This window comes from Symphalangus syndactylus, chromosome 8 (assembly GCF_028878055.3).
Source record: "Symphalangus syndactylus isolate Jambi chromosome 8, NHGRI_mSymSyn1-v2.1_pri, whole genome shotgun sequence".
NCBI classification, from domain to species: Eukaryota; Metazoa; Chordata; class Mammalia; order Primates; family Hylobatidae; genus Symphalangus; species Symphalangus syndactylus.
This window is the reverse complement of record NC_072430.2, coordinates 76772361-76788495: the sequence shown is the minus strand read 5'-3', so window position 1 is coordinate 76788495 and position 16135 is coordinate 76772361. Positions and strand designations below refer to the sequence as shown.

General features: G+C 42.3%; 1 protein-coding gene across 13 annotated transcripts in view; it reads right to left on the bottom strand.

The window, feature by feature from the left end:
• Positions 1–16135, bottom strand: part of RAPGEF4 (Rap guanine nucleotide exchange factor 4) — a 331009-nt gene that overhangs the window by 247521 nt on the left and 67353 nt on the right. For all 13 annotated transcript variants that reach the window (XM_055289744.2, XM_055289750.2, XM_055289749.2 and 10 more), the window contains exon 3: positions 15402–15490. In XM_055289744.2, coding sequence (XP_055145719.1) covers positions 15402–15490 — 89 coding nt within the window. The remainder of the gene's footprint in view (positions 1–15401; positions 15491–16135) is intronic.

Here is a 16135-nt window from a genome sequence, read left to right as displayed (position 1 = left end):
TTCTGGCACTGCCCTCTTGTGATAAAACAACAGCATTGCAGTCATTGCAACCAACTTTTCTTGAAATGGTAATTTCAAAAAGCACAGACCCTCTGGCTCTATCCCAGGCCTTATACTAAGTGCTTTATATACATCGGCTCATTTAAGATAAGAGCTATTATCCCCAATTTACAGGTAATCTAACTGTGCATACCCACAGCCAATTAAGTGGCAATAGAATTTCAAAGGAGTTCTGAATTTAACCACGTGGGTTGCATTAGGTAAATACTAATGCTTTAAATAGGCATCTGTGATAGAGATGTAAAGGTTTTAAAGAATTAATAAACCATCCATTTTCTATCTTGCAATATAAACTTTATTCTGTCAGCAGCCATCAGAAATTCTTCTTTCCTATGACTGGAAAAGCCTTTTTACTTTTTGAGAGGTAAAGATTAATTTAAAATCTTATATATATCTAGGATTTTGATACTTACTATGCCAAAAAAGCTCCTCACTTATAAAATCTGCAGAGAAAAACAGGACCTCCGCCGGGCGCAGTGGCTCACGCTTGTAATCCCAGCACTTTGGGAGGCAGAGGCGGGCGGATCACAAGGTCAGGAGATCGAGACCACGGTGAAACCCCGTCTCTACTAAAAATACAAAAAATTAGCCGGGCGCGGTGGCGGGCGCCTGTAGTCCTAGCTACTCAGAGAGGCTGAGGCAGGAGAATGGCGTGAACCCGGGAGGCGGAGCTTGCAGTGAGCCGAGATTGCGCCACTGCACTCCAGCCTGGGCGACAGAGCGAGACTCCGTCTCTGTCTCTGAAGTAAACACACACACACACACACACACACACAGCTGGATAATATCTGCTACAGTGAAATTTATAACCCTATTTATTGTTTTTAAGCTTGTTATTTATTGCTTATAACTTGTCCCAATGTTCATCTCTAACCCTAAATCGATTAAAATATTACTGAGAAAAAATACACCCATAGTATTATTCATTCTAGTGGGAAGGCAAAATATCTGACTTTTAGCCCTATGTAACTTTTAACTTACACAGGCACCAAGACAGGAAAGGATCTTGTGCAGACGAGTACAGCGGTAGGGATCTGGAGGTGAATGTGTCCTGGTTAGGCTCCGGTAAGAGACTGAAGGTGGGGACAGATATTATTGGCAAAATGGAAGGATTAATCCTTGATAGAAGCCAAGTGGATGTCCCCAGTGGAAATCTACATGAACATGTCAGCCAGGTTGGGACACCTTAGGAGGATGAAGTGGTCTGTGGGCAGGTCCCCTTCTTGGTGCTCTTTTTCTTGGGTTAAGATGAAGAATGGCCGGGGGGTGGAGCCAAGATGGCTGAATAGGAATAGCTCCGGTCTACAGCTCCCAGCCTGAGCGACACAGAAGATGGGTGATTTCTGCATTTCTGTTCCAGCTTTGAAGAGAGTAGTGGTTCTCCCAGCACGCAGCTGGAGATCTGAGAACAGACAGACTGCCTCCTAAAGTGGGTCCCTCACCCATGAGCAGCCTAACTGGGAGGCACCCCCCAAGTAGGGACAGACTGACACCTCACTCGGCCGGGTACTCCTCTGAGACAAAACTTCCAGAGGAACTATCAGACAGCTGAATTTGTGGTCTCACGAAAATCCGCTGTTCTGCAGCCACTGCTGCTGACACCCAGCCAAACAGGGTCTGGAGTGGACCTCTAGTAAACTCCAACAGACCTGCAGCTGAGGGACCTGTCTGGTAGAAGGAAAACTAACAAACAGAAAGGACATCCACACCAAAAACCCATCTGTACATCACCATCATCAAAGACCAAAAGTAGATAAAACCACAAAGATGGGGAAAAAACAGAGCAGAAAAACTGGAAACTCTAAAAAGCAGAGCACCTCTCCTCCTCCAAAGGAACGCAGTTCCTCACCAGCAACAGAACAAAGCTGGATGGAGGATGACTTTGACGAGTTGAGAGAAGAAGGCTTCAGACGATCAAACTACTCTGAGCTACGGGAGGAAATTCAAAACAATAGCAAAGAAGTTAAAAACTTTGAAAAAAAATTAGAAGAATGGATAACTAGAATAACCAATGGAGAGAAGGGCTTAAAGGAGCTGATGGAGCTGAAAGCCAAGTTTTGAGAACTACGCGAAGATTGCAGAAGCCTCAGTAGCAGATGCGATCAACTGGAAGAAAGGGTATTGCTGATGGAAGATGAAATGAAGCGAGAAGGGAAGTTTAGAGAAAAAAGAATAAAACAAGTTATTTATTGCTTATAACTTGTCCCAATGTTCATCTCTAACCCTAAATCGATTAAAATATTACTGAGAAAAAATACACCCATAGTATTATTCATTCTAGTGGGAAGGCAAAATATCTGACTTTTAGCCCTATGTAACTTTTAACTTACACAGGCACCAAGACAGGAGAGGATCTTGTGCAGACGAGTACAGCGGTAGGGATCTGGAGGTGGATGTGTCCTGGTTAGGCTCCGGTAAGAGACTGAAGGTGGGGACAGATATTATTGGCGAAATGGAAGGATTAATCCTTGATAGAAGCCAAGTGGATGTCCCCAGTGGAAATCTACATGAACATGTCAGCCAGGTTGGGACACCTTAGGAGGATGAAGTGGTCTGTGGGCAGGTCCCCTTCTTGGTGCTCTTTTTCTTGGGTTAAGATGAAGAATGGCCGGGGGGTGGAGCCAAGATGGCTGAATAGGAATAGCTCCGGTCTACAGCTCCCAGCCTGAGCGACACAGAAGACGGGTGAAAAGAAATCAACAAAGCCTCCAAGAAATTTGGGACTATGTGAAAAGACCAAACCTACGTCTGATTGGTGTACCTGAAAATGATGGGGAGAATGGAACCAAGTTGGAAAACACTCTGCAAGATATTATCCAGGAGAACTTCCCCAATCTAGCAAGGCAGGCCAACATTCAGATTCAGGAAATACAGAGAACGCCACAAAGATACTCCTCGAGAAGAGCAACTCCAAGACACATAATTGTCAAATTCACCAAAGTTGAAATGAAGGAAAAAATGTTAAGGGCAGCCAGAGAGAAAGGTCGGGTTACCCACAAAGGGAAGCCCATCAGACTAACAGCTGATCTCTTGGCAGAAACTCTACAAGCCAGAAGAGAGTGGGGGCCAATATTCAACATTCTTAAAGAAAAGAATTTTCAACCCAGAATTTCATATCCAGCCAAACTAAGCTTCATAAGTGAAGGAGAAATAAAATACTTTACAGACAAGCAAACGCTGAGTGATTTTGTCACCACCAGGCCTGCTCTAAAAGAGCTCCTGAAGGAAGCACTAAACATGGAAAGAAACAACCAGTACCAGCCACTGCAAAAACATGCCAAATTGTAAAGACCATCGAGGCTAGGAAGAAACTGCATCAACTAACGAGCAAAATAACCAAGTAACATCATAATGACAGGATCAGATTCACACATAACAATATTAACGTTAAATGTAAATGGGCTAAATGCTCCCATTAAAAGACACAGACTGGCAAACTGGATAAGGAGTCAGGACCCATCAGTGTGCTGTATTCAGGAAACCCATCTCACGTGCAGAGACACACATAGACTCAAAATAAAGGGATGGAGGAAGATCTATCAAGCAAATGGAAAACAAAAAAAGGCAGGGGTTGCAATCCTAGTCTCTGATAAAATAGACTTTAAACCAACAAAGATCAAAAGAGACAAAGAAGGCCATTACATAATGGTAAAGGGATCAATTCAACAAGAAGAGCTAACTATCCTAAATATATATGCACCCAACACAGGAGCACCCAGATTCATAAAGCAAGTCCTGAGTGACCTACAAAGGGACTTAAACTCCCACACAATAATAATGGGAGATTTTAACACCCCACTGTCAACATTAGACAGATCAATGAGACAGAAAGTTAACAAGGATATCCAGGAATTGAACTCAGCTCTGCACAAAGTGGACCTAATAGACATCTACAGAACTGTCCACCCCAAATCAACAGAATATACATTTTTTTCAGCACCACACCACACCTATTCCAAAATTGACCACATAGTTGGAAGTAAGGCTCTCCTCAGCAAATGTAAAAGAACAGAAATTATAACAAACTGTCTCTCAGACCACAGTGCAATCAAACTAGAACTCAGGATTAAGAAACTCACTCAACACCGCTCAACTACATGGAAACTGAACAACCTGCTCCTGAATGACTATTGGGTACATAATGAAATGAAGGCAGAAATAAAGATGTTCTTTGAAACCAATGAGAACAAAGACACAACATACCAGAATCTCTGGGACACATTCAAAGCAGTGTGTAGAGGGAAATTTATAGCACTAAATGCCCACAAGAGAAAGCAGGAAAGATCCAAAATTGACACCCTAACATCACAATTAAAAGAACTAGAAAAGCAAGAGCAAACACATTCAAAAGCCAGCAGAAGGCTAGAAATAACTAAAGTCAGAGCAGAACTGAAGGAAATAGAGACACAAAAAACCCTTCAAAAAATTAATGAATCCAGGAGCTGGTTTTTTGAAAAGATCAACAAAATTGATAGACCGCTAGCAAGACTAATAAAGAATAAAAGAGAGAAGAATCAAATAGATGCAATAAAAAATGAAAAAGGGGATATCACCACCGATCCCACAGAAATACAATCTACCATCAGAGAATACTACAAACACCTCTATGCAAATAAACTAGACAATCTAGAAGAAATGGATGAATTCCTCGACAAATACACCCTCCCAAGACTAAACTAGGAAGAAGTTGAATCTCTGAATAGACCAATAACAGGTTCTGAAATTGTGGCAATAATCAATAGCTTACCAACCAAAAAGACTCCAGGACCTGATGGATTCACAGCCAAATTCTACCAGAGGTACAAGAAGGAACTGGTACCATTCCTTCTGAAACTATTCCAATCGATAGAAAAAGAGGGAATCCTCCCTAACACATTTTATGAAGCCAGCATCGTCCTGATACCAAAGCCTGGCAGAGACATAACCAAAAAAGAGAATTTCAGACCAATATCCTTGATGAACATTGATGCAAAAATCCTCAATAAAATACTGGCAAACCGAATCCAGCAGCACATCAAAAAGCTTATCCACCATAATCAAGTGGGCTTCATCCCTGGGATGCAAGGCTGGTTCAACATATGCAAATCAATAAATGTAATCCAGCATATAAACAGAACCAAAGACAAAAACCACATGATTATCTCAATAGATGCAGAAAAGGCCTTTGACAAAATTCAACAACCCTTCATGCTAAAAACTCTCAATAAATTAGGTATTGATGGGACGTATCTCAAAATAATAAGAGCTATCTATGACAAACCCACAGCCAATATCATACTGAATGGGCAAAAACTGGAAGCATTCCCTCTGAAAACTGGCACAAGACAGGGATGCCCTCTCTCACCACTCCTATTCAACATAGTGCTGGAAGTTCTGGCCAGAGTAATCAGGCAGGAGAAGGAAATAAAGGGTATTCAATTAGGAAAAGAGGAAGTCAAATTGTCCCTGTTTGCAGATGACATGATTGTATATCTAGAAAACCCCATTGTCTCAGCCCAAAATCTCCTTAAGCTGATTAGCAACTTCAGCAAAGTCTCAGGATACAAAATCAATGTACGGAAATCACAAGCATTCTTGTACACCAATCACAGACAAACAGAGAGCCAAATTATGAGTGAACTCCCATTCACAATTGCTTCAAAGAGAATAAAATACCTAGGAATCCAACTTACAAGGGATGTGAAGGACCTCTTCAAGGAGAACTACAAACTACTGCTCGATGAAATAAAAGAGGATACAAACAAATGGAAGAACATTCCATGCTCATGGGTTGGAAGAATCAATATCGTGAAAATGGCCATACTGCCCAAGGTAATTTATAGATTCAATGCCATCCCCATCAAGCTACCAATGACTTTCTTCACAGAATTGGAAAAAACTACTTTAAAGTTCATATGGAACCAAAAAAGAGCCCGCATCGCCAAGTCAATCCTAAGCCAAAAGAACAAAGCTGGAGGCATCACGCTACCTGACTTCAAACTATACTACAAGGCTACAGTAACCAAAACAGCATGGTACTGGTACCACAACAGAGACATAGATCAATGGAACAGAACAGAGCCCTCAGAAATGATGCCGCATATCTACAACTATCTGATCTTTGACAAACCTGACAAAAACAAGAAATGGGGAAAGGATTCCCTATTTAATAAATGGTGCTGGGAAAACTGGCTAGCCATATGTAGAAAGCTGAAACTGGATCCCTTCCTTACACCTTATACAAAAATTAATTCGAGATGGATTAAAGACTTAAATGTTAGACCTAAAACCATTAAAATCCTACAAGAAAACCTAGGCAATACCATTCAGGACATAGGCGTGGGCAAGGACTTCATGTCTAAAACACCAAAAGCAATGGCAACAAAAGCCAAAATTGACAAATGGGATCTCATTAAACTAAAGAGCTTCTGCACAGCAAAAGAAACTACCATCAGAGTGAACAGGCAACCTACAGAATGGGAGAAAATTTTTGCAACCTACTCATCTGACAAAGGGCTAATATCCAGAATCTACAATGAACTCAGACAAATTTACAAGAAAAAAACAAACAACCCCATCAAAAAGTGGGCAAAGGACATGAACAGACACTTCTCAAAAGAAGACATTTATGCAGCCAAAAAACACATGAAGAAATGCTCATCATCACTGGCCATCAGAGAAATGCAAATCAAAACCACAGTGAGATACCATCTCACACCAGTTAGAATGGCCATCATTAAAAAATCAGGAAACAACAGGTGCTGGAGAGGATGTGGAGAAATAGGAACACTTTTACACTGTTGGTGGGACTGTAAACTAGTTCAACCATTGTGGAAGTCAGTGTGGCGATTCCTCAGGGATCTAGAACTAGAAATACCATTTGACGCAGCCATCCCATTACTGGGTATATACCCAAAGGACTATAAATCATGCTGCTATAAAGACACATGCACACGTATGTTTATTGCGGCACTATTCACAATAGCAAAGAGTTGGAACCAACCCAAATGTCCAACAATGATAGACTGGATTAAGAAAATGTGGCACATATACACCATGGAATACTATGCAGCCATAAAAAATGATGAGTTCGTGTCCTTTGTAGGGACATGGATGAAACTGGAAAACATCATTCTCAGTAAACTATCGCAAGGACAAAAAACCAAACGCTGCATGTTCTCACTCATAGGTGGGAATTGAACAATGAGAACTCTTGGACATAAGAAGGGGAACATCACACTCCGAGGACTGTTGTGGGGTTGGGGGAGGGGGGAGGGACAGCATTAGGAGATATACCTAATGCTAAATGACGAGTTAATGGGTGCAGGAAATCAACATGGCACATGGATACATATGTAACAAACCTGCACATTGTGCACATGTACCCTAAAAACTAAAGTATAATAATAAAAATAAAAATTAAAATTTAAAAAAAAAAAAAAAAAGATGAAGAATGGCCAAGGCAGGAAGGGTGTCTGAGAAGCTGGGAGAGATGCCTCTGACAATTACACATAGTGGTAAGAGTGTTGCAGTAGGTTTCATTTTATAGAGTAGTGGAATAAATATAATTTATAGAAAGATAATTACAAGGATTTGTCAGCCTTTAAAAGTTCCTGAAAGTAATAGGGGCAGAATAATCTATGCATTTTCTACAATTCTTAGAACAAACACGTTTCTAAGGCAGTAACAAAAGAAATGAAAGCAACGCAGCCCCAGCTCCTAAGGGAGGGTCTCTGAGAGGCAGAGTCCACCGTCCCTCCCATCCAGGGACCATTGTCTCCCCTCCAGTCTCTTGAAGGCTTGAATTAGGGAAACTTGACCGAGAGGAAAACAAAGAGGAGAAGCAACGTGTGGCGCTGGGGCCTGCCTGGAAAGGGCCTGACTGTGAGAGGGGAAAGAAGTGGGTTCCCCTGCTCAGCATGAATCCATGCCACTATCTGATGCTTCCTGGGCCCAGAGAAGACCCACAGGGTAAGGCCCAGTCAGCCTGCAACTCATGCCTCCTGCAATGGCCAACTTCTGGCCATTCTGGTGGGTGGGCTGACCAGGGGTGACACTGGAAGGTGAGCCATTTCAGTCCTGCAGCCTGATAGATTTTTTCTCCATCCTCCCTTCCTAAGAGAAGGCCTGAAGTGTACATCAGCACTCATCGAAATGTCTGTAGTTAATACTTCTCCAAAATGTAGAATCATGACTTTTTCTAATATATAATTTTAGGCTTCAGCAATCCAGGGGCAAAAAAAGGATCCCCATCACCCCTCTCCATCCCACTACAGACACTGGAGGAGCTTGTGAGCAGGTGCCCTTGGGAGCAGATGCCTTGCAGGCTTTGCAGATTCCCCAGGGAATGACTGCACGCACTGCCTAAAGCACAGGAGAGCAGGGGCAGAATGCTGAATGGGCTCAGGAGGCCAGGTACTCCCCATTCCCAGGCTCACCACTGCATCATCCTGAACAGCCACTCGGGCATCAGGCACCGAGCAAGAAACAGCACAGCTGTTTCTCAAACAGGGTAGTCTCAAATCAAAGAAAGTTCTTGAAATGCTCTGTAAATGAACAGTTACTACTACATGCTCTGGGTATATTGCTGATGAAAAATAAATAGGACCCTCAACCCAGCATTCAAAAAATTCAGGAAGAATTTGCTAAACCAACCACACAGAAGAAGCTGTGTGTTTTTTAACCTAGTCAGTAAAAAATATAAGTGAATGACAAGAAGGGAGAAAAAGTAATATTAACTTGAAACAGGAAGGCAATATGAATTTGAGTCAAATAGAATAGTTACACCCCATGTATTCTTGAAATTTATATACAGATATATCTTTCTACCACCATATGCAAGAAAGAGGTTGATTTTTTTTTCAGAAAAAATTCCATCATATCATTCATACTGATACAGTTTGCCTGTGTCCCCATCCAAATCTCATCTTGAATTGTAACTTCCATAATTCCCACATGTCATGGGAGGAACTGGTGGAAGGAAATTGAATTATGGGGGCAAGTCTTTTCTGCACTGTTCTCATGATAGTCTCAGATGGAGATGAGGAACTTGTTGGGAACTAGGGCAAAGGTGGCTCTTGTTATGTTTTAGCAAAGACACTGGTGGCATTTTGCCCCTACCCTAGGGATTTGTGGAACTTTGAACTTGAGAGAGATGATTTAGGGTATCTGGCGGAAGAAATTTCTACACAGCAAAGCATTCAAGAGGTGACTTGGGTGCTGTTAAAGGCATTCAGTTTTATAAGGGAGGCAGAGCATAAAAGTTTGGAAAATTTGCAGCCTGACAATGCGATAGAAAATAAAATCCCATTTTCTGAGAAGAAATTCAAGCCAGCTACAGAAATTTGCATAAGTAACAGGGAGCCAAATGTTACTCCCCAAGACAATAGGGAAAATGTCTCTAGGGCATGTCAGAGATCTTCATGGCAGCCCCTCCCATCACAGGCCCAGAGGCCTAGGAGGAAGAAATGGTTTCATGGGCCAAGCCCAGGGTACTGGTGCTATGTGTGGCCTAGGAACTTGGTGCCCTGCATCCTAGCCACTCCAGCTATGACTAAAAGGGGCCAGGGTACAGCTCAGGCCATGGCTTCAGAGGGTGTAAGCCCCAAACCTTGGCAGCTTCCATGTGGTGTTGAGCCTGCAGGTGTACAGAAGTCAAGAATTGAGGTTTGGGAACCTCTGCCTTGATTTCAGAGGGTGTATGGAAATGCATGGATGACCAGGCAGAAGTTTGCTGCAGGGGCGAGGCTTTCATGGAGAACATCTGTTAGGGCAGTGCGGAAGGGAAATGTGGGGTCAGAGCCCCCACACAGAGTCCCTACTGGGGAACCACCTAGTGGAGCTGTGAAGAGCTGGTATCCTCCAGATACCAGAATGGTAGATCCACTGACAGCTTGCACCGTGCACCTGGAAAAGCTATATATGCTCAATGCCAGCCCATGAAAGCAACCAGAAGGGAGGCTATACTCTGCAAAGCCATAGGGACCAAGCTGCCCAAGACAATGGGAACACACCTCCCACCTCTTGCACCAGTGTGACCTGAATATGAGACATAGAGTCAAAGGAGATCATTTTGGAGCTTTAAGATTTGACTGCCCTGCTGGATTTCAGACTTGCATGGGGCCTGTAGCCTTTGTTTTGGCCAATTTATCCCATTTGGAATGGCTGTATTTAACCAATGCCTGTACCCCCATTGTAACTAGGAAGTAACTAAGTTGCTTTTAATTTTACATACTCATAGGCGGAAGGGACTTGCCTTGTCTCAGATAAGACATTGGACTGTGGACTTTTGAGTCAATGCTGAAATGAATTAAGACTGGGAGACTGTTGGGAAGGCATGATCGGTTTTGAAATGTGAGGACATGAGATTTGATAGTGGCCAGGGATGGAATGATATGGTTTGGCTGTGTCCTCACCTAAATCTCATCTTGAATTATAACTCCCACAGTTCCCATGTGTTGCGGGAAGAACCTGGTGGAAGGTAATTGAATTATGGGGGTGGGTCTTTCCTGCGCTGTTCTCTGATAGTAAATGAATCTCACAAGATCTGACAGTTTTAAAGATGGGAGTTTCCCTGCACAACCTCTCTTTGCCTGCTGCCATCCATGTAAGATGTGACTTGCTCATCCTTGCCTTCTGCCATGATTGTGAGGTCTCTCTAGCCATGTGGAACTATAAGTCCAATAAAATTATTTCTTTTGTAAATTGCCCAGTCTTGGGTATGTCTTTCTCAGCAGCATGAAAATGGACTAATATACATACCTAATAAATGTATAGCATAAAATGCTATCACAGAATCTGGGAAAGGTGGTCTCCCTCATGTATTCCCATTTCCATTAGTAGCATCACTGTCCACCTCTTCACCCAAGTCAGGAGCCTCCCTTTCTCTCTACACCTCCACATCCCATCACCGTCAGTTCTAACCATTTTGCCTCCATCTTGTACACAGTGTACTTCACTTTCCCTCCCTATCACCTACACTTATCTACCCCACCCTCTAATCCGGATGCCCTTTGGAGGGAGGGCCACACCCCTTTCACTGTGCATCACCAGATCAAAGACAGGGTGGGAGAAGGATTGCCTCCAACAGCACCTGGGCAGTGGGCTTAGAGGGGAGGGCTGTGGGGCTCAGAGCTGCATCAGACACCCAGGTGGGAGTTGGAGAAGCTGCAAGGGAAAAGCTCCTCCCTGCATTCCTTATTCCTTAATGGCTGGCTCAGCCCCCCACCTCTCTTCCTTCCCCTTCCAGTCCTTCTGGGTGGCACCTATACAACCACGATGGGCAAGCATTGAGCCCCAGAATCACAAAGAACTGGCCCAGATACCCAGCAGCTTTGTGACCTTGGGCAAGCTGTTGAATATCTAGCCTCTAAAATGAGACAAACCACAGCACTAAGGGGAGGGCAGTGTGGTGAGTGCTGGTGCAATAACGCTTGTGACACACTGGGCACATAGCCTCCTGTCATAGGTGCCCATTGCCAGCAGCCACTCCCGCTCTTCTTCCACCATCCTGGCTCACACCCCACTGAGGGGCTGAAACCTAGTGCTAAGTTTGGGAATTTGTCACTACATTCCTCTGGCTCTCAGATGAGAAAGCAGACATGCAGGACAGCAAGGGGCAGGCTGGCAAGAAACTCTGCCCTGTCTTCCCTGAAAGACTTGACTCTGTGCCATCACCTCTTTTCTCTTTCCTCAGTTTTCTCTATGACTCTCGTAACTTTTCTTCCTTCACTTTTATCATCCTCCTCACACCTCTGTTCATGAGTGTGCCCAGCAGAAGAACATGCAATTTGGAGGATGTCAGACCTGAATTCAAATCTCAGTTTGCCGACATACACGTGTGTGGCCCTGGGAAAGCTGCACCTATGTCACTGAGCCTTGTTTTCAAGCCTTTGGTAAAACAGGACACAAATGCCTAAAGATTAATTCAGTTAATGTCCATGGAACCCCTCGCACGAGCCACACAAGGAAGGCACTTAGCAATGATCGTTTCTGGTCTCTAGGGGTAGGAATTCCAGGTCTCTCCTTGCTCCTCACCTATGTCCTTCATGCAACCCCATTTCCCTCCTCATTGGGGTCTATTATGGTTAATTGTATGTGTCAACTTGGCTAGACTATAATGGCCAGTAGTTTGGTTAAATACTAATCTAGATGTTGCTGTAAAGATATTTTTTAGATGTGATTAACCTTTACAGTCAGTAGACCTTAGAGTAGATTACCCTCCATGATGTGCATGTACCTCATCTACTCACTTGAAGGCCTAAGAGCAAAGAGGTTTCCCTTGTGGTTTCCCAAAGCAGAAGGAATTCTGCTTCTGCCAATAACTCTTACCGGAATCTCCAGCCTGCCAGCTCTAGACTTCAGACCTGCCAGCCCCCACAATCATGTGAGCCAGTTCCTAAAAACAAACCTGTCTCTCTCTCTCCATGTCTATCTCTTACTGCTTCTACTTCTCTGAAGAACCCTGACTTATATGGGGCACTACTCTGTCATGTTAAACAATCCCCCTGATTTACCACATTGCTAGTGAGCAGAGACTCAGAGCCCATCACAAGGCCAGCATGGTAGATATGGCAGTTTTGTTTCTCCCTTGCAAGCATCTTGGCATGGAAGGGGGCTCTGCCATCTTGGTCATTCTCCTTAGCTTCTTTCTCCCATGTGGCTGGACCATGTCCTACCTTCAGAACTGGCTGGAAGGCTGGGCCCTGTTTATCTCAGGCTGTACTCTAGATGGCTAGAGGGTGTAGGAGTCAATGAGCTTTCTCTTCCTTTTATTTTAGTGATACAAATCCATCCAGAAAAGTCTGGTTGAACACTGTGGGATGAAATACATAAAGGAAGCAGTAAGCTGGCTTTGGTATTAAATTAACTCATTCCTAACAACTAAAAGAAGACCTAGCCCAGCTTAGGAAAGTTCTCTGCATTGGTTTTGAGGTCAAAATTACAGGTAAATCTAAAATTAAAAGTTTAGTTAAAGTTGTTAAATCTGTAGCTAATAACCCTGCTAGGATGCCATGGTGAGAGATAACTGGTCAAGGGCAATATTCCTGAAACCCCTGGCCAGATACTATTTTAATACCATCAAAATCTCACCCAGCTTTCACATCTGGTGTGTCAGCACATAAGAGCTGGTGTTATGTATCATCCCCTTAGGCACATCTGCTCTTCCTTTTCTGATTCTCCTTCTCTCTCCTTCCCGAGATTTCCTCTTCTTTCTTTTCTCCTCCTTAATTCTCATTTTGCTTCCCTTTCCTCTCTTTTGTCACATTTCTCTTTTCAGCTTCTCCACTCTCTCCATTATCACTCATTCAGGAACCATTTGAGCTGCAGGAGGAACTGAGCAGAATGATCCTGCTGTAGGCCCTGTCCCCAGGGCACATCTATGCAGGTAAAACCTGGGGAAGGGAAGTACCAGGAGCAGCTCTGAGCAAAAAGGCCCAGAGAGTCCCTACTAGGACAGCATCCACAGGTAGGAGATACGCAGAAAGGAAGGACATGGGGTAATCTGAAAGGATGACAAAAGGCAGGGAGACAGGGAAGTTGCATGTTGCCTCATGTTTCTTAAGAGTCAAATGGTGGAGAGCAGTGGCAAAGAGCATCTGTTCAGGAGCCTGACTGCTTGCGTTTTAATCTTGGTTTCTCTAATTTCTAGATACAAAACTTGAGGTAAGTTATTTAACCACTCGGGGACTTCGTTTTCTCATCTGTAAAATGAGAACAGTAATACGACCTACCTCATGGTTGACTTGAGAATTAAAGAAGTAAATAAATACCTGTTAAGTGTTTGGAACACTGCCAAGTAAATATCCAAGAAGGATTGGATAAATTATATATGGATAAATATCTTGGTTACATTGGATATGGCAAATATCCAAGAAATGCTAGCTGTTCTCCTTCCCATTCGAAACTGAGGCAGCTTACAAGAATCAAAACCCACCTCTCACCTTGACTCTCTCTGAAATCCAAGAGAAAGCCAGCCCTGTGAGAGACAGCAAGAGGAAAAGTACCATCAAAGTTGGGAAGCACAGGTTCCAGGCTATGTCTAATGGAATTTTCATGCACTGATGCACAGAAAGAGTATACTAGGGATTACACAGGATTTGGACACTGGCCTGAGAATTTAACCCTCCATTACAATGGATATCACCCAGGAAACTACATTGCAAATTCCAAATGCCCACCATACCAGCAATCTTTTGGGATACCACTCCATTTTTAAGATGGTGACTGCCCACAACTTCAATATGCATACAAGTTCCTAAAAAATTTAAACCTCAAATTTGGTGTGTCATAAATGTTTCTCACATTTGAAGTGTGCTACCTATGAAAAAGCCTCCAAAACGCTGCCTTAAATATGACACTTGGCAGAAGGTTATTTGTCCCTTTAACTAATTCTTTAATTTTTTTGGACAATTCTTTCAGATTTTACAATTAACTAATTCTCTTCCTTCAGTTTTTTGTGAATCCTGAATATTTGGAAATAAGACTTGGAACATTTTCATAGTGACACCTGATGGTGGCCTTTTATGAGTCATACTTTTCAGATTCAAGATTCTTGGCTCTAAACAGTGAGGTTGTGTACATTTTGGTCACATGTCTTAATGATAGAGCAAGAGTCACTGCAGATGTGAAAGAAGGCCCTGGGTTCGACTTTAAATATTCATATATTTTTTCCTTTTTAAATATTCTTTCTTTCTTTTTTAATTTTGTTTTTGTTTTTTAATATTCATAAATCTTGTGAACAGAAAAAAGAATGAGTTTCATCTACTAGGATGCCAAACTCCTCAGAGGTGACTAATGAAAATACAGCCAGTGCTGTACTTTAGAAGGAAAATAATATTATTAGCCTTCCACACTTGAAAAGACAAGGCAGAGAAATAGAGATTTTAGGGGGACTACATCAGCCACATACCCCCTGCATCACAAGAGCTCCTACAAGGCCGATGAGGGGATCACTTCTAGGACAAAGAAAATTCAAGATACAAAGATGGAGAAAGGATCCAAGAGGAAACATAAGAAGACTTCTTCTCCTTCCCCTTGACTCACATTTCACCCTATACAGCAATTTGTGTCACACTGAAATTGCTTGCATTTCCAAACAGACTACAAGCTCCTAGAAAGCAGCTCCAATGTGTTCTTGCATTACATGTTTTGACACCTGGCACCATACTCAAATCAGGGAAGACATTCAATAGGTGTTTGTTGAGTAACTTAATAAAGGAATCCAACAAACACTGCTGAACTCCTTACTGTGGGAAAGAGGAAACGGACTTGAAAATGTAATTTTAATGCATAAAAGACATAGGAACAATATGTCTTAAAAAAAAATAAATCCAACTTTCAAAAAAAATAGAGCATATTACCTGGTGACTGCTGGTCTCAGATACTTTAACATCCAAAGACCCTGCCAAGACAGCATACCAGTTTGTTCCAATATCACCCTGGCGAAATACTGGAAAAAAAAAAAAAAAAAACAGTGATATAAATATAACAGATACAACTTGGTTTTACTATATGATCCGCTAGTTTTTCACTGGTCCGAGCATGTCTTGGACCTAACTGAGCTTACCACCCTTCCCCTATCTGTTGCCCAAAGGAAGATGACATGTTTTTCTTTACCTCATCTGTCAACAAAGCTATATCCTATTTATTCAATATTCTGTGAAGTGGAACCTTGTTAAAGAGAACTCTATCATACTTACAGAGCTGTAATAAAGATGATGGCTTTAAATGTTATAAGATCCTTTGAATTTAAGAAGAATTGGCTGATATTTCCCAAGACTATGTTAAAAGCAATGTGTTTTCTAGACTAGCACCTCTCCTTTTAAGGTGACCAATGATTGATTTAAAAAAACAAAATCTGCTTTGTTTAAAAATTTTAACTACTATATTATCATTGTCCATTTTCTTATTCTTTTTATAAATTCACTGCTTTTAAGCATTTAGAAATGATCCTCATCAGAAATTTTTGAACCTGATCTTGCTCTAAGTTTGTTCTCTCAGACAGAAAATATTTAGGTATTTAGACAGAACCATGGTTCCCACATCATATTAAGACCAGGTTTGGGAAAGTAATTCCAAAACACTGGTTCAAAAA